The following is a 22488-nucleotide window of genomic DNA, read 5'->3' as shown; positions in this document are numbered from 1 at the left end:
GCTTCAATAAAGTTGTTCACGGCGAGAGAAAAGGGAAGAAAGAAAGGAAAAAGTGGTCCATATCAACAAGTAGAGTGACCTGTAAAAACAGATAGCCGTTATTCACGCAAGGGTAACTTGGAGTAAGTGGATAATAGCCGAGCTGATCTGGCCCATATTTATACAGGACATATATATAATAGACTGGCAGCAGACTGTAAATTTAGATATCAGGTGAAGTCGTCTTACCGCTGACATTATGTTGACATATCGCCTCTCAGGTGGTCTCCTGGCCGCACGGATGCAGTGGATATATGGAGGAAAGTAACATCAGCTGCCATCTACAATGAGTTAAGGTGCGAGGGAGCCTGTTGGATACACAGGATAGTGCCAGCTCTGCCTCACTGCAACAGTGTGCTATCATGGAAGAAAATCTTTGGAGGTGGCCTGGAAAAAAAAACCCCCAGAAGAATTCACCTGAATCCAAAAAACTAGAGGTTTAATAATGGAGAGAAAAAAAAGAAATGTTGCTCTCTGTGTAGTTCTAGATCCCCTTCTTCCACAAATCTTACTCTAAAGATAGTTGGAGGCTCTTTTGCACATTTTTATAAATCCTTTGGGACCTTCCTGGGTGCTGACCCACGCTAAGTGCTGCCCCCCCTCCCTCCCCAAGCTCCCCATAGCTGAAACGGACCCCTGCAAAACTGAAGTCCAAGTCCGGGGTGAACCCCAGGTCACTGCGTCTAACAGATATGAAAATGTCGCCTCTTTGGAAAGAAGGGGCACGCCTTGTTGTTTAACAAAGACTGTCAATGGGCAAGATTAATCAGAAACAAAATGGAAACGGTGTCACTCGGGGGTCAGGCAGAAGTTATCTCTGTTTAGAGGAGCGAATAGAAAAGAAAAGAAAAGAAAAGGGGGGCGACCAGGGAGAAAGGAAAAGAGAAAAAAAAAAAGGAGAGAAAAGAAAGCTTTCAATATTTCCGAAGTTTGGCCTCTTGTTTCTCCATGCAGAGGCCTTGTTGACGTGGACAGTGTGGATGAGCTTTGTGAAGAGCTGCTGCATCTTCCAGGGACGCGGGTACAGTGTGGCACCTCGGACATGGAGAGGGAACACGAGCTGGACGTGATGGCTGGTGGCGAGGAGCACGGTCAGACACTGATTATTTTCCTACCTTATAAACATGAAGTCTCAACATTTTTATATATTTTTTTATTATATTTAAATGTATATGAGTCTGAACAGATGATCCTGGATTTATTTCCCTTAAATAACTAAATTAAAAGCTATGGTTATTAATTATAGTCGTGATTATTATTGTTATTATTATTGCTGTTGTTCTATCTTGGAATATTTCCATCTTTAAACTTCTAATACTCTTTTCCTACTGTTGCAACACATGACAATATTATACTCTGAGCCTGGCTGGCTGACAGTGCAGTGTTACTGCAGGAGGCGCATGAGAGATTCCTTTAACATTTTGCAGATTTGTACAAAAATGTTGGCAAATTGTTTTGTGGAGAAGGTTTTTCATATTTCCAAAAAAACAAACCAAAGAACAGGCGTTTCAAAATGTCATCAGAATTGGAAAGTTGTGCTGGATGTGAGGCTGTGCAGAGACATTCTGGCATCTCTTCCTGCAAATACTCTTTGTTTTGGCTATAAAGCGAGATTTCTGTCCTGCATGCGTGTGCTCAGTGTTCGGATGGTTTACATGTGATAATATGTGATGGCCGTGCGGTCTGAGCCAGATGAGTTTCGTGTGGTATTAAAGGACAAACAGGGAGGAAAAAATGGCTGAAATTATTGATACGTTCTGGGAATATTAGAGGAAAAATGAAGCAAGGTCTTACGTTGTGCAACGTGAGAGGTGAGCGTGTTCTGCTGCTCGTGTGTGTGTCACAGACGGGTATGAAAAGCTGATTTTGTTTTTCTGATGCACATGTCTGAGGCTTGCATGTCCGCAGACGGAGCAGCGGCTCGTCAGGACGCCTGTGCACCAACGCTGCTTTTTCCTTCGCTCATTTGAATAGCCTCACACCAAACATTAAGATTTGCATTCTCGTGCTGGCGTGTGCTTTCTGTCTCTGTTCACCTCTTCATTAAGATTTAACACATTTTCAACTCCAACAACAACAACACACACGCACGCACGCACACACACATACACACACACTCTCCTCCCTATCAGAAACAGCCTTTTGTCTGTGATAACCTTTATTTTCTCAGGGCTTGAATTTCCACTTTCTGTATCAGAGGAGATGGATTTTTTTCCCCCCTCTTCCCACATGCAGGAAAAGCCTCACCCACATAACTTTGGCCCCGCGCAGTAAACAAGTTAGTTGATTGGTTTTGCTTTATATACTGTGATTTAATAAGGAAAACACCAACGTAAGCCAGCGCGAGCAGTGTTGGTGGTACCAGTGCCATGCTTTCCATTGGTTCCTGTTTACATGATGCCCACAGGACACGCCGTGATTGGTGGCGCTTCACACGTGACCAGGCAACTTTGTACATTTGACAGGGAGTAGGAGGGTTTTGTGGAGATCAGAAAAACGACAGCGCGATAAAAATTAGTATTGTTGCACTTCACAAATTAATGACCATGAGTTCCTACTTGATAAACTCCAACTATATCGAGCCGTCCTTTCCTCCATGCGACGAATATCAGCAGAGCGGATACATCCCCAACCCTGGTGATTACTACGAGCGGCCAAAAGATACGGGCTTCCCCCATCACAACGAGCCATCCTATCCGAGGTCAAACTACACAGAATCGGGCTACGATTACGGTAACGTCCCCGCCACCGGACTCGATGATTTCGGCGAAGGACACCACGCACAGCCGCAGCCGGTTCCACAGAGCCACGGTCCTCGCCTCACCGCGGCCCCAGACGGTGGCGCAGGGGCAAATGCCAGCAAAGACTGCAGCCTCGCCGGTGAGGTTTATCCCGGCGTAGCGAAGGGCAAGGAGCCGGTGGTCTATCCCTGGATGAAAAAGGTCCACGTTAGCAACGGTGAGTTATCGTCACGGTTAAACAGCAGAACCAGTGAGAAAACAGCCACTGGAACACACGCGAGCCCATTGAGGCAGCACTAGTAGCAGCCCTTACAACAGCAATTTACGACTATCGAGCAGCAGGGTCGGTAATTAAGGACCCTCGTAAATTTTATTGCCTGTGTTCGTCTGTCGGGGCCATGTGCCTTTGTTGCTTTTTAACCCAAACTACCTCCACCACTGGAGCCGAGCCAAACTGTAATATCCAACCCCGCTGTTTTTGTTAATCATTTCTAAGCTTGATCTGTCCCTGGATGCGAGTGCTTGTACACTCGGCATCTCCACATTAAGGTCATGTCCGTAAACTGAAACAGGGCAGATAGTAAAACAAACAGGGCGGCTGTGATTTCCCACCAAACCCAGACATGTTTTATAGATTTTTTTTCGCATGTAATGCGTCCAGTGGACGGACTAAATAGCTTTGGAATAAAACCGCTATCACCCTGTAACACCTGCTTGCTTTGCCTGTGTATGGCTCTTCTCTCCCCCCCTCCAGTCAGCCCCGGTTACAATGGAGGAGTGCCCAAGAGGTCCCGCACTGCCTACACCCGCCAGCAGGCTCTGGAGCTGGAGAAGGAGTTCCACTTCAACCGGTACCTGACCCGGCGCAGGCGGGTGGAGATTGCGCACACCATGTGTCTGTCCGAGCGCCAGGTCAAGATCTGGTTTCAGAACCGGAGGATGAAGTGGAAGAAGGAGCACAAGCTTCCCAACACCAAGATCCGCTCGTCCAGCTCGGCCTCGTCCTCAGCCTCGGGGGCCCAGCAGCAGCAGCAGCAGCAGATCAAAACAGGCCAGCAGCTTGTCCCCACGCCGTGCACCGCAGGTCTATAGTGCTCGAACCCCACAAAAACCCCAATCCAGACTGAGATGGCAAATAACACAAGTGGAATTTGATGGACCGATTCTCAGTATTTTACACACATGGTGTTCCCTCTGCCATTGGGCCCCTGTCACGTCCTTTGTACCCTCTCCCTCTCCGCTCGCCCTCCTCATATAAGCTTGAAAATTCACCTTTAATTGCCACGGTGGCAACTGAAGTGTTTATATATTTGTTTATTATTATGAAAGAAGGATAACGCACATTCAAACGTAGGTCTTGGATCAAAAATGTATCATTACAGTTTAAAATTGAGTGAGGTTAAAAGTAAGTTTGAACTCATTTTTCTATGTTCTCTTTGATTATTGTTTTTTTTTTTTTTCTATTATTGCTCATGGAAAGCTCTAATATACTTGAAAGATATTTAGCGAGACTCTAGATGCCTGTTAGACGGCTGTTATAGAGGTAAGGCATCAGTCAGAGTAACAGTGTAGTTTGTGTGTTTGAGTGGGTTGGTTTACTGTTGAATGTAGTCCAGGTGACTGTCACATTTAAATGTACATAGGCAAAATCATAATGAAGGCACAAATAAGCAAAAGGGTTTTTTCGTCAAGTAGAATTCTGTTCGTCGGTGTCGTATGAGGTCTAGTTTTATTTGTGCTAGTCCGTCCCATGTTGTGCTGTGTTCTAAACTGTGAATATTTGTATGTGTTGTCTCAGTAGTGACCGTTGTGATGTAGGCTAGCCTAGGCTCAATCTGTCCTTGTGAAATAAATATGTACTTCACTTATAAGGCTGACTCGGCTTTGGATGTTTTGTCATCGCAAGTATGGATTTGGTTTGTGCGTAAAATGTATTATTTGAAGCCGCGCGTATTGACGTGCCAAATGCATTTATGTGCCTCTATTTTTTAGATAGATTCCTAAATTGGGGATTGTAAAGTCAAACTCAAAAAATGTATTTTTATGCTCTTTGATTTCTTTTATTTTTTTTGATTTCTTTAATTTAAAACATTTAAATCTGTTATCCAGTGTTTGGAGATGCGTGCGTAAAATTGTGACCGTGCGTCCGAGCATTGGATAATTTACTCCACCACACTTTAATAATATCTTATATGTCTTTTTAATTTTATCAGTGAGAATAAAACTAAATGTACCATATTTAATGTTATTTGCAGAGAGGGTTAACCAGTGCGTAAAGTTTCCCTTAAAGTTAGATTTACAGAGATTGAAACGGTTCCAACATTTCCAGGTGTTTCATATGTGTAACCGATTCAAAGTGAAGTATGTTCCGTATCCAACAAATAGCCTGAAACGCGTTTATATGTCTGATTCCATCAAGTCGTTTAATGCTCAACTGGCTGAAATTCTAATCCGTAAAATGTGCATGAACGTCATGCGTATTTTCGCGGATAAAGACGAGCTGTGGCTCATATTAGGGAGGCAGATATCAGCTGCTCAAGTGTTGCAGGCTTTGCTCCTGACACGGGAATCAAACCAACCCCGAATTGTTAAATGTATCCGGCCACACATATTGTTCTCACTCGCCATTATGAGGAGATCTGCAGCCAACCTCAGTGCACCAGGGTGTGAGTGTTGGTCACTACCTGCTACATCCAAACAATAGAGAGTTCAACCAGGGGACACGATCGGCTCTGGCCAATCACCGCCTCAGAGCACTTCTTCTGACCCCTGACCTTTCGACACACACAGTGTTCAGATCATACATCAGCGCTGAGACCTCCGCGAGCTTTTTCTTCCCATTTTTAAGATTTACCCAGCGACGGCGCGGAAACAAAAACGGTGTTTAGGTGTGAATCTGAGCCATGAATTTTCCCAAAATTATTCCTAGAGACAGATCCTCTGCAATTCATCACAGAAACACCGCTGTCAGACCGAGTAGAGAGGGCAGATATGAGCTGAAACATGCTGGTATTGTGCATATAATTTAATATGATGTTCAGTATGTTTTGGCACTGATGGTTATGCCCAGTGGATATGCCAATAATAATCATAATGAATGGGTTTGCAATGCATTTAATCGTAAATTAAATAAAACTGACATCCAGCAAAATTTCAACAGAAGACACATTTTACGCATTAAGTTTTAAATCCTCGTTCGTCCGTTTTGTTGCATATTTCATTCACATTTATTGGCAAATTCGTTTGCATGAAAAAAATAAATAAATAATCCTGCAGAAATGTTGAAACCCTCTTCTCAGGCACCGTGCAGCCCTCTGTGCAGCACTCGCTGCAGACACGGAAGCCGTGCAGAAGATGGCGTTGAGGCTGATTGGCACCGGTTTTGCGCAGACTCCAAGAAGTCCAACTAGTTAAATTACAGATGTCAAGTCATTTGATTCGCGAATAGAGGTCACTTCCAATGTACTGAAATTTTAATTCGCCCGTTCACGTGACTTGTTGAATAATGAATGCCCCGGGGTCAGAAATAGATCTGAAAATCTGCCTTATTTTCATTTTGAAGTGATCCTCTGCAGGGTGCGAGTCAGATCTCTTCTCCCCTGACAGAACTCTGTCCGCTGGACACAGACCGTCATGACCTGTGAGTAGATCTGGATGTTTCTTGTCTTAAATTTTTTGGAGATCTTAAAAAAAAAATCTGTGTAAAATATCCCGGATGTGGAGTTTGCGTTAAGATCTTGTGGCGCATATTCATGGAAATTGTGATATAATCTTATCTTGTCCAGCGCTACGTGGCTGTAGAGCGTCTGAGCTTTATTAATATCGCACTTTGCCTGTTGTAAAACCTAGAAAACTAATTTCTGATTTTGATTGCAATTTTTTCTAAAATTACTTTACAATGATACATTTATCACATGATATAATGTGTAACAGGGGCTTAAACATTATGTATAAACGATATTTGAAGCTTATGTCTTATTAGGACTTCAAGTTAATATGATGCAAGACAGCAGGTGTAGTTTTTCATAACTTCTTAAATCTGCAAACCAGACAAATAAGGATGATAAAATTCACCCTTCACTGTGCTAAAATGTGTTTTATCAGGCTAAATAATTCTGCAAATGTGTGCAAAATGACTAGATATTAAACATGTGTCTGCAGAGGTGGACAATGTAGTGTAGGAAACTTTTGGGGGGGTGTGAGGAAACACAGTCACTTAAAGCTGATATGAAGAATAAGATACAGAAACAAGACTCTGCCTCTTTGGAAAATTAACCTCCAAAAATACTGTATGATCTCAAAGACAGAACAAAGCTCAGCTGCTGTTTGTACGAATTTTGACTATTTTGACTATTTTTCCAACTTAATGAGTAGGTTCATTTCACTGCTGAATATATCCAGCGTTGTGTCAGGAGCACCGCTGGAAATCTAACCTAAAGAAACGTAAAGTTGCAACATCAAGAAGCGTAAAGTCTTAACTTATCTGTGGTTTTGCAGAAAAGCACACTGCCAACGTTTATTCTGGCGATATACAAATGAGAGAAAGTGAATTTAAACAGCAGCAACAGTGCAAACAGCTTATCTGTTGCTTCAAAGAGCCTTTCAATGAGAGGGGGGCACAATGGTCCATTTAGACTCAAGTTAAACATTAACAAAGTCATTATGCAACAATGTGTCTATTATTATTATTATTATTATTATTATTATTATTATAGCAGCAGGAGCAGTAGTGTTATTAGGCTGTTTTTATCTTATCTCCCCAATGTAACTGAGCTGTTGCACAGAAGCAATGTAATATAACATAATACAACATGTATGATCTGGTAACCGTCGTAATAAAGAGCCAGCAAGTTCAACACGAACATTCAAATAGCTTTATTACAACCACCTTTAACGCAAACAACCAACGCCGTCCTCGTCCGTCTTCCTCCCTGAGAGATGGCTCCAAGTCAGCTGAAGCGTTGATTCTCGCATTAGCCTTGATGTTGGCCGGTGTAAACCTCGCAGAAAGAGTTATCTTCGGCTGAGTGTATCGGTAACCCAAGCCTGGCTGTTAAGAGCTCCGAGTGTCAACATTGTGGGAAGATATGGACCGCCGTCTGGCCAACATCCAGAGGTCTGCTGCTCTAACTCCTCCTCGCTGACAGCGATAAGGAGCCCTGATTTGTGTACATAACTGTGAAACATTTGTTTTATGCAAAAACTGTTGAGATTTAAAATATAATCAATCAACGATAACTTTTTAGCCAAGGGAGAGTTTGTAAGAAAAAGAAAAAAAAAAAAAAAGGTGCAACAAAAAGTGTGAAAGTAGGCTGCCAGCTGAGGGCCTTTGCTTTCCAAAATAACTCCTCACTCGACTCTCTCTGTGCCTCTGCCCGGGTCAGGGAAGAGTTCAGGTGCGGTGGCGAAAGGCGACGAGGGACTAGCTTCTAGTGCACGGTCATGTCGAGCCGTAAAATCCCGGTGACAGCTCCACATCTGCAACTGAAGAAGATTTTTAAAAAAAAAATAGAGCATAATATTTACACACATCTGTATTTTTTTTCTCTTCTTTTCACGAAAACCTGCGCGTAAAACGTCACGTTCAGCCCTGCTCATTAACATTCCTCCTCTTGTCCTCAGTTTAACAAGTGCTGAAGGTGAATTAATAAGAGCTGCTCTGCTTCTGCCCCTGTCTTCAAAAAGTTTACCGCTCAACTTGTAGCTTGAGAGGACAAAGGCTGGTGGTGTGGGAGTGGGATGCTGTCTATGTCCGCCCCGAATGATTAATAGTTGTGGTGGGGATTTTTCCACGCCCGCTGCTCGGTGTTGACGGAAAACAAGCGCCAAACGGTGCCGAGATGAGAGAAGCTCTTCCGGGCTGTGGGACTTTGGCAATAAAGCTACCTGGAGTGGCTGATGTCTCACCATTTGGATGTGAATTAATGCATTTTAATAGAGGTTTAGGCAAACTAAAGCGGGATTATGGGTTAGTTGGCGCCTTCACCCTCCTCCTCACCCCCCCTTCTCAAACACTCTCCCCGTGCACAAACCTGTAATTTTACTCAGCTGGTCATAGGAAACGCGTAAGCGCTTGTAGGTCGAATGGGGGTCCATGTAGTGATCAGCGGGGTCGAGCAGCCACTCTTTGGTTCCCTCACCTCCACTTTCCGCTCACTGACTGACAAGCACCCCTCTCGACCACCAGGACGCACAGCCTCCTTATGTAGGACAGGTAAATGTGTGACTTTTTCTTCCTCTCAATTTGGCCAACAGCATGCAGGCTTTTGCTGATGGAGATCCAGGGTCTGACTAAGTGGTGCTACGGCTAAACTGTGGGGACCTGAGGACGGGGGGGGGGCGATGTTGAGTGGAGCTCTGTGCAGCCCTGGCTGTGTTGTAAAAGAAAAAAGGAGAGTGATGTGGAATCATTATGCCAGCCTTAAATGGTGTTTTGTATGGGAAAGCCCTCTCCATCTCACATAGTGCGAATTATCACGCCGCAGTGCAAAACATTCAGCTTCTTGCTCGGGCTCGGAGCTGCACTTGAAAGTCAGCATAATAAGGGCAGGATTAGCTCTTTCAGCCGCTAACAGGCTCCAAATATATGGCACTTTAAAACTGACAGAGCAGCCTTTCGCTCTGAATGGGCGACACGTGGAAAAGCTGCTGCTCTGCGAGAGACTTGCTCCTCTGCCAGATACATTGCAGTGTCACATAGCCCTCTTTTTTCTCCCTCCAAACTGATCCGTTTCTCCTCAGGGGCAATGACTGCCTCCATTAATGATTCACGGGCTCAAATAAAAGGGATTTAAGTTGACGTTGCGTCACGTGAGCAGGGCGCATAATACTAGCGCGATGTTATGGCACGGGGAAGAAAACCGGAGCCCTGGTCTGGCCATATGATGCTGATTATATGCGGGTTACCCCCACTTTCCGTGAGGGGAGTCCGGGCTTTGTAGTTTGTGTTTATCGAGGGGAGCAAAAGAAAAGCAGAGGCGGGCTGACAGAGAGACGATCCCGGGTTTGTGGATGTATTATACTGCTGTCACGGACGGATATGTTTTTCCACGCGGACAGAGTCAGAGCGCGAGCTTTGGGAGGATGGATTTTATTTTGAGGTATTTCCGCCGATTGTTCATTACTGTCGTGAGTTATTGCCGCGCGAGCCAGAGGTCAGTAAAAAGGGGGTCCTGGGTTTTTTTTTTTGCAGGGCGAGGAAACAGACAGGTAGCAAAGAAGCTATCGATATTCACTTAAAGGACAATATTTCATATTTATCACCGCTAATCAAGCGATGCGTAAACAGGCCAGCAGAATTCACACACAACACATGCAGGTTAGCGTTTAAGGATCAATCTGGGTCATTAGGACTCAGCCATTGTGCCATTTTATGCTTCCCAGGCTGAGCATCATATCAAAGCAGTGTGAACTCAGAATGGAGCAGCTGAGAGTGAAATATTTCCCTTTCAATCACATTTTAATAAGAGACATTTGGATAAACAGGCCCGCGCAAGCGTTTGTAAATAAAGCGGCCATTTAAATATCGCCTTCCAGGAAAAAAAAAACAACCCAAACAGAGCGCGCGGCCGCTCCGAGGTGCAACAAAAAACCACCTCGTGTATTTACGTTTCTCTTATTTTTGTGCGTAAATGATACATCAAACATGGGCTCCGTATAAAGCAGGGGGGAAAGCGGCGGGGTTGTGTCGCTCCGCCAGGGAAACGAGGATATAATGGAAGACGGAGTGCCATCCAGGACCCGCGCGGCCGCGGTGAGGTCACGGCGCTCCTGCTTGATTTATGGGCGCGGGGACTTGGGGAAGGTGGTGCGCGAGAGCTAATGACTGTTAGATCCGTGTGTGGAGAAAATGCAGCAGGGAGAGAACAAACAGCATATTTACATAGGCCTGGTTTTACGTTGTTAGTGATTTTAGGCTGATGGAGAGGAATATTTGGATATCGTGTTTTTGTTGTTGTTCCTGAGAAGAATATTCACACTTTTCTTTTATTTCTGCTGTTTGTTTATTATTATCTGATGGGTCTTGTGTTTAAAATATTATTTTTCCTATTTGTGGTTGACATTTTGCTGCAAAATGTTTAAAGGAATCTACGTTTTATGTCTCGCGTGAAGCTGTAACGATATTAACACGTTACCACAAAGCCTTGAAGCCTGCTGCTAAATCTAAAAAATAGACCTAAATAAACATCTTGAAAATGCTTTAATAGAACTATTCTAGATTGGAGTTAACCTATTTGCCAGGTTTTTCTATTAAGCGCCATCTTATAAAAAAGGCCTGCACAATTACGCACAATAACAAAAGACTGATTATTCCAGCCGTGCAAGGAGCGCCTGGAAAATAAAATCCACTAACCAACAAACTCATATATTTCACAGGAAACATTAAAAGGTTGCACGTTCCTCTGAGAAATTAAAAACATGTATTCCTCGTTGCAGAATTCCAGCCGAGTGAATTCAGGCCATCGCGCGGTCTCCGAGACACCTTGAGCTGCCTCCGGTAAGTCCATATATCTTTATTGATTTGTGTTATGAACGCTTGATGGTGATATCCTTATTCAATTTCTAATAAGTACCACACACGCCCACCAAAGCACTCGCAGGGAAGAAGCAGCAGCTTATGGCTTGTACATTTCCTCGTAGCAGCAATACGACCAGCCCGAGAGCAATAATTCCTTCTCCTCCACTTGTCTTTGTGGTGTAATTTGTCACTATAAAAGTGACGAGGGGAATCGCAGCTCTTGGAGCGGTGCCTCGCTCCTTTCAAAAACTACTTTCTGTGAAAGCCATCTGCTCGTAGCTGCTACAGTTTGCTGCACTGAAGTTTTTAAAAAAAAATGTTTTTTTCTTTTAGCAACATTTCAGATTTGATTCCTCCTCGCATTGTTTTAAGGCTTCTTCTTTTTTTTTTTTTACGCACCAACACCACCACCTTCACTGACATTTAACCCTCCGCACAGGGCCGAATTCAAGAGAGAGACGAATCAGCGTTTTAACACAAAGAAGTAAATAATTATACAAGGAGGCTTTTCTGGTTTGGAGAAGAAAAAAGCAGAGTTAGCGAAAAAAAAAAATCCTCACGCGTGAATTTTTGTCCCACTCACCCTCCCACGCCGGCCGTGTGCTCCACCTTCTTGAAAAAAAATTGTGTCATTGAATTTTGTCCCAGAAGCTGCAGCTGTGGACGTGTTTACAGCTCGAGAGGACATAAATCTATTTTTCCCATTCTCTCTCTTGGCTGCAGAAGCCAGAGGGATTCCCCCCCCAGCTGCCGGCTCTCCTCTGCCCTGCTCCTCGCTGCATGTCCTCCGCTTCGCCTTTTGGTGATGAAACTTCTCCCCATTTTTCACACCCCGCTCCCGGTGGGGTTTTTCCCTTGATATACACCGAACTGCGGCTTTGATGTGAAGTTGTTGTGCTTTCTAGCCTCTTAAAAAAACAAATATGGTGTTGTATTTTCTCGTGGAGGAACGCGTGCAGGCACGTGGAATACCTTGGCGCTGGGATGACAACGAATTGCGCGTCCTTGTGCCAAAAAACTGAGGCTCATGTGCAAAAAAAAAAAATGCGGGTTAATGATTAAGCCCGTGCATAGAAGCCCTTTATGTCCCGTGGAAATGGAAATGCAGCATGCTCAGCGGCTGATTGTCCCTTTTGTATTCTCCCTCTCACTCCAACATCTCATCCACCGGGCTCATAATCCCCACCGCAGGAGTAAATAACAACAAAACAGATTTTTTAAAACTCTTAAAGGATGGCCTCGCGTTGCTTTTTCCAACGCTGCGTTATTTTTCCGAGACGCGCTGCCTCATTTGGTTGGGGGAGGAGGAGGAGAAGCAGCCACTTGATTTGAACTGGCTTTTCCAAGGCGCTACTTAATTTGCATAATTTTTTTTGTCTATGGTGACGCTCTGGTTCGGGGCAGTTCACTGGTGTCTGCATGGTACTGGTGAAGGATCACATAGTCCAGCATTGCCTTGGCTGCCTTTAATATTGCTATGAAAGCCCTGGCATTTGCTCTATAGCATGACGTTAAATTCAATCCTGAGACCAGATAAGTCTTATCTCGCTGACCCGACTGCTCACGCCTGCTTTCGTAATCTCGGTTTACCCATCCACGTCGAGTAGGGGGGGAAAAAAAGAAAAGGAAGAAAGGAAAGGGGTTTCTCTACGGCTCTTCCCTTTTCTTTTTTTTTTTTTTGTGTTGTGGCTGCTAATGCCTGCTGTATGGCAGGGCGCAGTCTGCCGCTGCTCCTGCTGCTGCTTCACACAGTCAGCCCTGCCTTTAAACTTTTTTCCTCTGGATTACTGCTTTGATCGATTTCGTCGCTGAATGAGAAAATATCGCTCGGTGCTCTGCATTCGTCGTCAGAGGAGAAGGTAAGCAAGCCAGAAATAGGCTCCCCTCGGTTGTAAATGGCGGAGTTTGTGTGTCGCGCGGTGATTTATCACCGTATGACTTAGATCTCGGTTCAGGAAGAGTTCACACAACAGAGTCAGGCAGCCAGATTTCTCTAACGTGGAGCAGGCTGCGCCGCGTTAGACGAGCTCCAGTCTGTCATTTGTCTCTCTTTCTCTGCCATTTATGACTATCGCAGTGGCTCGCCTGGAGATATAGACCACAAAGCTTTCTGATATCTTTTCCAGGTCATCGTGAGTGCAGATATAGTGAAGACACCTTCTTTCATTCTGCGGTTGAGCTGCGTTGAGGGCAAGCTCAGGGCTCATTTTCGACTGATTTGCTTCTTGTTATGCACGGCTGCACAAAGCCAGAGCTGCTCGACATTTTCATTTCCATTTCTTTGTGCTCATTTAATGGAAATGTATTGTAGTTATGCGTCTGCTCCGGGACTATGATTTACCTATGGATTGTGGAATAAATAGGTGATCAGTTCAGTGCAGCCTCCAGTGATAAAATGGTTATTACTGGGGTCACTTTGTACTGTGACACCAGGGCCTTTTAGATTAAGCAGTTAGAATTGAGAAGTTAGGGTTGAAATCAAATTATTTAGATTCTTTAAAAAAAGTTTCTATAAAAGTGTTTTTATTTGGTCTCTAAATCATCCGCTGCCTTCATTGGTCCGACTGTAGTGATTAAATGTGGCGCAGACAAAAGAAGCGCGTGATTATAGAAGCAAATGAACAGGGCGCGAGGACATTTTATAATTTTTTATTGTATTTTTTATTCTTATTCAAAGCTTATGCTAATTATTATTATTATTATTATTATTATTATTATTATTATTATTATTATTATTTTTATTATTATTATGCTTTGCTGGCTCTACTGGCAGTGCTTTAACCACAAGGAGCCCTCATTAAATATTCCACTATTTCATTACCACATTATAAAAGATGACCCGTGTGTCTATTATGTTTTATAGCTTCCCCAATAATCTCTTCGAGGCTGACCCCCATGGTTACCTGCGTGAATTATGGCGCAGGCTCTCGCTGTGCCATCCCAGGTTTCTGTACGCCTGAGCAGTACCGGGCTTTGGCTGCTCACCGGGCCGCTCATTCCGAGCAGGCCGTCCCGGCCCGCTGACCTCCCATATATCACCGCGCCGGGCCGCCGCGCAGACAGCACCGACAGCAGTCATTATTATGGGCCTGCGAGGAAAAGTTCACACCGTGGTCATAGAGATGCACGGACGCCCGCCCGGTTTTTCAGGTTTCCTCGCGGCCCTCCCCATTTATCTTGCAGCATGCAAAAGAAAAAGAAGAGAATGCGGTTGTTTATGCTTTTCGCAGGTGGCCGGGGAGGCACAGCGCACTGGGCTCTATCCTGTTAGTGAAGGGAGATTATTTTTGAAGAAACAAAAATGGGTTAAGAGTTTTGTGGGATACACGACATATTCCCACCAGCTACAGAGGAAATTAGATACAGTGTTGACAGGCCTGTTGGTAAAATAACAATGTAACAGAAACATTATTTTCCTGTGTGGTAACCCGCTAATAAGCCTCTCCTGTAGCACGCTTCTCTTGGAAACCTAACAGCATTTTCTTTTCTTGTATTTAGTTTCATTGTTTAAAGACCCAGAGGTCTGAAATGTCACGCGTCTGCTTGTTAGCTCCTAAAATTTATTTGGAAATGTGAAAAGCTTTTGAAAAGGTTGGGGGGTTTTTTTTATGCGGTTTGGCACAGATGGTAATACAAGGTTAGTGCGTGCCTTTGTGCCCTGTGTAAGCCATAAGGTAAACGGTAATAGTCTACAGAACTGTTGGCCCTATCTTGCTTCCATAGTCTCCAGTGTCAGGCCTGTATTGAAAAGTAAGATGGATCGCCACCATTTCTTCTCCTCACAGTGCTTCTTGTAACCCTAGGTTCACCCGAGGAGGCCATTGGCGGAGAGGCGTCACGTGACCACGGGGTGCCAATGTTATTCTACAAGGGTGTCAAGACCCTGTCAGTTTCTGAAATAAATATTGGGAAACGGCGAGATGCAAAAGGCAACCTACTACGACAGCTCCGCAATTTACAGTGGCTACCCATATCAAAGCGCAAATGGCTTCAGTTATGATGCCAATCAGGTCCAATATCCCCGGGCCTCTCATGTGGAAAGTGAGTACCATCGACCTGCCTGCTCCCTGCAGTCTCCTGACGGCTCCGTGGCTCTGCAGAAGCCGGGGGAGATGGCGGAGAGCTGCGACAGGACCACAGCCATTCAGGCGGCGCAGTCTAAGGTTCATCCCGAAAGCAATCAACCGCAGGTGCCGGTGTCAGGCCCACCCCCTCCCTCGCAATCCCCCGGTGCTATCAGCCAAAACACAAGCAACGGGTCCAGCCAGCCCAGTGCCAAGAACGGCTCCCCGACCTCTGCTGCTCGCGGCAAACACATCTTCCCCTGGATGAAGGAATCCCGTCAGAACACCAAGCAGAAACCAGCCAGTAGCTCCAGTTCAGGTACTAAACACTGCTGCTGCTGCTGCTGCTGACACACACACACACACACACACACACACACACACACACACACACATAAAGCGATAGCCTCTGACCAGAAACTTGCATAAGTTTTGTTGAGGGAGGACACAATACATGAGGGGTGGTATGGTAAGAGGTGAGGCAGAGAGGGAGGGGGCGAACCTAAACCGGACAAATACCCCTGTGAAGGTTATAAAGTTCAGGTCTTTTTCCTTGTCAGGGTCAAGTACTCTTTAATTTAAGTCAGTGGTTTGTGGTATTATATTACATTATTTGTGCATATTGTTTCCTCTGGGGGAGCCTGAGGTTATCCAGGAACTGCAGCCAAATATATATATATATATATAATTTAAAAAATGACGCAGGCAGAGTATATGTTAAGTGTAACTTTTATTGTGTCCAAATCAAGTCACATCTTCATGGAAAATCTCAGAAATGACACCCCAAACATTGTAAACTAAAAATCTACTATGAGGTTGTAGACTGTAGGAGAATTCTGTGGCTCAACATTGGGAGCAGATCCCACCATTTGCTGTCCCTGTGCCCCGCAGCTGACCTGTCCCTACTGTAAACATGCATCTCCACTGATCACACAATGTTCCCGTAGAGACAACAAACAAACACGCACACAACAGTTGTTTCAGTTTGTCCTGCTGTTCTGATTAGAGGGAAACTTGGTGGGTCAGAGTGGTGGGGGGGTTGTATTTGGGGGGGTGTTTATTTACGGAGAGCCAAACTAAAATTTCAGAGATCTTCCCATGACTGTATTATTTGGAAATTTTTCAGGGTGATATTTCAATGAAAGTATAGTAGTATTCGACAGTGAGAAATGACAATGCAAAAGGTGTGTGGCTTCAGTTTGATTTATGTTTTTTAAGGTGTTTTGACAAAAGTGATAACATTTTAGGCTCGTTTTACGCACAGCCAGATCCTGCAGTTTTGATGAGAGGAAAACCTGGTGGGTCATGGTTTTGGTGGGTCTTTATTTCCATAGACCCAACTTAATATATTAAAATATGCTCCTCTTCAGATGACCTTTTTTTTGTTGAAAATTAGGTGGATGATTTTCTAATTCTAATTTTGTTTGGAGGATGTCTTTATTTGTGTTTAATCACACGTTGATATGCTAAAATGTATGGAAACCCTTTTACGCACGTTTTACGCACGTACGCAAGCCAACTCCTGCTGTTTAAAGTGAAGAAACTCAGTAGGTCAGGTTGGGGAATTTGCGTTTGGGGTGTTTCTTTGCATACAGCTAACTTAAAAATGATGCATTTGTAAATTAAAGAGTAATTTTCTCATTAGGTCATGGGTAGTCGTCTACAGTCAGAGCTGAAATCCAAAGCAGTATGGCGCCTGCTGCCCTTTTACGCACGCTTTACGCACAGACGCAAGCCAGATCTTGCTTTTCTGATTAAAGGAAAACTTTGTGGGTCAGGGTGGGGTTCTCTGTTTGGCTCTGTGTAAATAAACACTCTAATCTTAAAATTCAGAGATGCTTGCCTTCCCAAGGCGCTCTCATTTTTTAATCTTTGGGTAATTTACTAATTAAGTTATGTGTAGTCTTCTGCAGTAAGAGTTTTAAATGCAAAGCAGTGTGTCTCGCTTTATTGTGATTTATGTTTGGGAAGGTGTTTTCATTATTTCTAACAACACGTTAAGGTTTTATGAAAAGCCTTTTACGCACGTTTTATGCACAATAACCCTGCACTTAAAACACGTGTTTCCCCATCTCCTTTATACATCAAACTAAGTAGTCTTTCCAAACATGGATTAATAATCACACAATAATAATCGTTATCACAAGGCTCTGCCCTACATACACGGGCCTTCCTCCTACTCCTCGTGTTAACTCCTCTTTCATCTCTGTAATAACCTAATGGGTCAGGTTATGTCATGCTGCATTCCTTTTGCTCCAGCGTTTGGGCGACAGGTAGTGAAATTTATTAAGTGTTGGCCGCCTGCCACAGCGGTAAGTAGACCAACACCTTGCTATTCTGCAGCCAAGCTCCAGCCTCTTAGAAAAGGGGGGAGGCTTATCACTGAGGGCAAAGCGAGCTGCTTTATGCACCCTGAGGAATACATAATGCTTGTGTTTGCATTACGCGTGTGCTACTCTGTGACTACGGGGGGAGATGAGGGTCAAAATGTTTTAGTAGGAAATCTGAGGTTACCTGGTTCCATATCAGATATTGACCTACTATTCTCCACTTATATTTTTCCCCACTTTGCAGTCAGTGTAGCGTGCGCACAGGCGCAGTGTCCACACATTGATTGTTAATTGTCTTATGGAGCCCTCATGATAACCCCTGTGCTTTGCAGATGGGAGCAGATTCATCAAAATGTTGTGATGTTTGCAACCGGACGCGCGCACGTGCACGCGCGTACATTAAGAGGGGGGCAGAGGGAACGAGTCGATGATAAAATCCCTATTTAAGTAGTGAAGCAGGACATATTTATCTAGTAAACTGTTTGCTCGCCACCCCCACCCCCTCTTGATGGTTTAAAGTTCTGTTATCAGCTGTTGTCACAGGGTTTCACTCTCACTCTCCTGTCCCTGCCTCTGTACCTCTCTCTCTCTCTCTCCCTCTCTCTCTCGCTCTCTCTGTGTGTCTGTAATGGATTACTGATTGACACCCTCCTCTCCTCCTCCCTGACAGTGGAGAGTTGCCCCGGAGACAAGAGTCCTCCGGGGTCAGCAGCATCGAAGAGGGCCCGGACAGCTTACACCAGCGCACAGCTAGTGGAGCTGGAGAAGGAGTTCCACTTCAACCGGTACCTCTGCAGACCCCGGAGGGTGGAGATGGCCAACCTGCTCAACCTCACAGAGAGACAGATCAAGATCTGGTTCCAGAACCGCAGGATGAAATACAAGAAGGATCAGAAAGGCGTCGGGATGATGCCTTCCCCTGGCGGACAGTCCCCTCGGAGTCCCGTGGGCCCGGCCTCTGGTGGAGGCGGAGGATACCTCAACTCTATGCATTCTCTTGTAAACAGTGTACCTTATGACTCCCAGTCGCCGACGTCTTACAATAAACCTCATCAAAACGCATACGGTATGGCCACGTCATATCCCCCTCCGTTGAACAGCTCCCTCAACAACTGCCCGCCCTCCCAGAAGAGGTATCCCGGGACCGACTCGGCCACGCCCGAGTATGACGCGCATCCTCTCCAAGGCAATGGCAACTACGGGACGCACATGCAGGGCAGCCCTGTTTATGTCGGCGGAGGTTACATCGACTCAATGCCCAATTCTGGGACCTCCGTTTTCGGTCTGACCCACCTCCCGCACCCGCCGTCCACAAACATGGACTACAATGGAGCAATCACAATGGGCAACAGTCAGCATCACGGAGTGTGTGATCCGACACCGACGTACACAGACCTAACGCCGCACTACTCTCAGGGAAGAATCCAGGAAGCGCCCAAACTGACTCATCTGTAGCGGTGGCGCAGCCCGGATCACTCCGCCCATTGTCTTATCCACCTCCAGACACATTACTGCTTTGTTTCCGCGCCTCCTCACGGCTTCCACCTTCTCTCTGCCTTTGTTTATGTTCTCTATAGTTTGATGTGTGAAGTAGCGTAGGATAAATAATCACGACTTGCTTGAATTTTTTCTCTATTTGCTCGTGTCATTGTCTCACAAAGACATTTATCTGGGCTGTAGAGCGGGAGGGAGGGGGGCACAGTATATGCATAGGCCTATTTAATCTTTTTTTTTTTTTGTTAAATCTTTTGTTTTTAATTGAAACTCAAACAGGGTATTATGAACATATGTTATTCATTTTAATGTGAATTTGTCCGTCTTTTATTTATCCGCAGTTGAAGAATTGTTGTTGTTTTGTTTTTATTGCATTTTGTTGCACTTGTGAAAGGATCCTTCGAGAAGAGCCACGAGTTGGGATTTATGAGGGGAATACATTTTCAGAAACAAGGGGTCATGAGCTTACACAGCAGCCTCCCTCGCTTGTGTTGTTCTATTGGACTTTCTGATGTTATTTATTTTGTTCGGTGTAAAGATAAAAGAGTCCTTTAGTATTATTTGACACCTCTGCGATCTTTGTGTGGGGAGGAGAAGGTTTGGTGGAAAATAAGCGTCTCGGCCATTTTCTTGCCCATACATGCAGCTCCTCAGCAGCAGCAGCAGCAGCAGCACGTTGCTCTCACAAGCTATGTTTCCATTTTTTACTTCTTCGAGGAGGTGTTTTTCTTTTCTTTTTTTCCCTCAGTGAATGTAAAATCAATCAGTCATGCAATAAGGGTGGAAAGAAGGACACACGTTAGCAGTTTCTTTATTGAAGAAATAAAAAAAAAAACAGACATCATCTTTTTTTTTTCCCTTTTTTGATGTCACACATTCCATGCTGCTCCAGGTCGAAGAAATAAATAAAAAAGAATTGAAAATATAAACGCAGCAAAACCTCGTAGTTTTAATTTGGACACATCGGAAATTAAACCCGGGACAATTTCTTGAATAAAAATGTCAAAATATATTTCTAGTTTTGCATTTATTCCGTTTTATTATTGTTGCCATGTATTCCATGACGGTGCAGAATTGTAGAGGTGATCATACAACATATACAAACACATTTTTAAACTATTGACAATTGGAAATACAAGAGAAGGTTAATACTAAAATGTCAAGTAGCTAAACAAAATAAAGCATTCATGAAACTGGTCAATCTTACACAAAATGATGTAAAACCAGAGGCCATATTTAATATAACATTTTAAAAAAGGAAAATGGCCCCAGATAGGGTCAAATATTGAATAAACCCTAGATTTTTTTTCTTCCCTTCCTCCTGATTCGACGTGAAGTAAAACTCTCGGGTGGCCTTCCTCCCCTCCTCTCATCTGCGTGGGTACATCCATAATAATAAAAAAAAATGTCACCCGGGTCCTTCATGGAGACTCTGCAAGAAGACAACAAGCTAAATGAGAAATCGTTTGAAAAATAATTCCTCGATATGTTCAGTCAGTCAAAGTGCGGTCAGGGAGGGATACAGGCTGAGCTGGGATCGTAACGGGGCTTATTTGTGTCATTATTCTGCAGATTTGCAGATGCCAGCTCGGTTATGAGGATGGTTGTGGAAAGCCGAAAAGAAGGCAGTGTGTTTCTGTGTGTGCGTCCTGTTCAAATGAAGGGCCTGCAAAGAAATGATCATCCATTTGGCAGAATTCTGAATTATTTGAATTGTTTGCATTAATTTCTTATCATAGCTTGATTTAAAAAACAAAACAAAATACAACACGTGCACACATGGAGCTAACAAGCTGATATTATTTTGCAAATCTAATTTATTCCAGGAAGACAGGCAGAGATTTCTTTTCCAGCATTCTCAACGCTTTTCTACATTTCTCCTCAAATTATCTGAACCTTTTTGTTCCATGTTTACTCTTTATGTTTTGTCATGCCTTTGTGCATCTGTGCTTTTATTTCCTCTCATTGAATTTAAACCAAGAAATCATTTTCAGCCTGATCTGATTGATATAAGAGGGCATGAACATTAGTAGCCCTGACATATGGTTAGCAGGGAAGCCTAGAACAATTGAACCATGGTGTGTCACAGTAAAAAAAAAAAAAAAAAAAAAAAAGCTGATGCACTGAGTATTTCTGCATCCAACACTGAGAGATACACGCGCACACACGCGCACACACGCACAGCGAGACATTGATTTGACCCATATGCGCCCATAACACAGGTAGCGCATAAATAACGTTTTAACTGAACCAGGAGATTTGTATTTCTCTCGTTGCATTTACCATCCGTGGGAAAGTGCTCCTAAATCAATCCTGCTGTAAAGACAAGTGTGTAGGACAGCCTGGGCTCCACTAAATGCCGCCACCCACTCCTTTCCTCGCACACAAAGCCTGTGCGTAATTCCAAAAAAGCCATCCATCTCTTCCCCTAGCAACTCTGTCCTTCACCAGCGGGTCTGCTCCCCTCACAAAACCTGCATGTCCACCTAAAAACGACCCAATACGTGGACGCTGCTGTGTGTACATTGCATTCTCAATTCAAACATAAAAGCCAGGTGGAGAGGCTGCTTCGCCCTATACTCACCGATGGGCATGCCCTCCTCCTCCTCACAAAAGGAAATGGTCGCATCTTGTGAAGCTGGCTTCTTATTTATCTTCTAAAACATCCCTCCAGCGACAGCCCGGCTATAACTGCGAGCAGAAACTGGTTCTAATCTGAGTGGCCAGTGTTTCTCGCCGCTTCCTGGCTGCATTTGATCCGGGGGAGAGTTAGAAGCCTTAAATGTGTTGTGAGGGCACCGAGCTGTCAGACCTTTTGGCGAGTAAGATTGATCGCGCGCAGGCTTCCAGGACTCTTTGTTTGGTATATAAGCAACAAACTGAGAGAGGCCTTACCACTTCTACTCTTTTCCTCCTCTCTCTCTCTCTCTCCCTCTCTCTTCACTCACAAAGCCATAATTTTCCCTTTTCTTTTTTGAATGAAAATACAACATGTAGTGCCTGACGAAAAACATCCAGAATGTGGCTTTCGCAGATGATTCTGGAAGGGCTGTGGAAAAAAAAAACCCCGCTGCAACACTGCGGAGAGGAGAGCCATTCAATAACACTTCCATCTACATAATAACGCTGCGAATGGATTCGTTGTAAATGGTCGATTGTGGACGTGTTGGCGTTTGCTTCATTGCAATCTCAGGTAGAACTGATGCAGGATGTACAGCGAGGCGCGTTCGTGGCTAAACCCTGGTTCTAAATCAATCCTAACATGGGGATGAAACCTTTCCAAATATTAGGATGATATTTAA

General features: G+C 44.3%; 2 protein-coding genes and 1 long non-coding RNA gene across 4 annotated transcripts; 2 read left to right on the top strand and 1 right to left on the bottom strand.

Annotated features, from left to right (window-relative positions):
* Positions 1-1060: 1060 nt before the first annotated feature.
* hoxa3a (homeobox A3a) lies at positions 1061-19751 on the top strand. Of its 2 annotated transcripts, XM_084380151.1 has the most exons (4): positions 1061-1130; positions 11217-11277; positions 15102-15681; positions 18363-19751. In XM_084380151.1, the coding sequence occupies exons 3-4, from the start codon at positions 15219-15221 to the stop codon at positions 19145-19147; spliced, it is 1248 nt and encodes a 415-aa protein (XP_084236277.1). In that variant the 5' UTR covers positions 1061-1130; positions 11217-11277; positions 15102-15218; the 3' UTR covers positions 19148-19751. The 2 variants fall into 2 exon arrangements, with proteins under 2 accessions (XP_084236277.1, XP_084236278.1); XM_084380152.1 differs by lacking the exons at positions 1061-1130; positions 11217-11277 and adding an exon at positions 13049-13157.
* Positions 2417-4651, top strand: hoxa4a (homeobox A4a). Its single transcript, XM_084380153.1, has 2 exons — positions 2417-2997; positions 3535-4651. The coding sequence occupies exons 1-2, from the start codon at positions 2580-2582 to the stop codon at positions 3870-3872; spliced, it is 756 nt and encodes a 251-aa protein (XP_084236279.1). The 5' UTR covers positions 2417-2579; the 3' UTR covers positions 3873-4651.
* Positions 19752-19979: 228 nt separating the features above from the next.
* On the bottom strand, positions 19980-22103 carry LOC311273210. Its single transcript, XR_014624652.1, has 2 exons — positions 21771-22103; positions 19980-20618 (listed from the first exon to the last, which is right to left on the bottom strand). It is a non-coding gene; the product is annotated as an uncharacterized lncRNA (long non-coding RNA).
* Between the last annotated feature and the right edge of the window lie 385 nt (positions 22104-22488).

The sequence above is a fragment of the Pagrus pagrus genome, assembly GCF_965226575.1.
Source record: "Pagrus pagrus genome assembly, chromosome: 17".
In the NCBI taxonomy this organism is placed as follows: domain Eukaryota; kingdom Metazoa; phylum Chordata; class Actinopteri; order Spariformes; family Sparidae; genus Pagrus; species Pagrus pagrus.
Note: the sequence above shows the minus strand (reverse complement) of the source record. Positions and strands in the feature narration are given on the sequence as shown.

Bases quoted from the DNA above. Each gene is read 5' to 3' on its own strand.
- hoxa3a (XM_084380151.1), top strand. From the start codon at position 15,219: ATGCAAAAGGCAACCTACTACGACAGCTCCGCAATTTACAGTGGCTAC. The intron at 15,682-18,362 runs GTACTAAACACT...CCTCCCTGACAG, and splicing joins AGCCAGTAGCTCCAGTTCAG to TGGAGAGTTGCCCCGGAGAC.
- hoxa4a (XM_084380153.1), top strand. From the start codon at position 2,580: ATGACCATGAGTTCCTACTTGATAAACTCCAACTATATCGAGCCGTCC. The intron at 2,998-3,534 runs GTGAGTTATCGT...CCCCCCCTCCAG, and splicing joins AAAGGTCCACGTTAGCAACG to TCAGCCCCGGTTACAATGGA.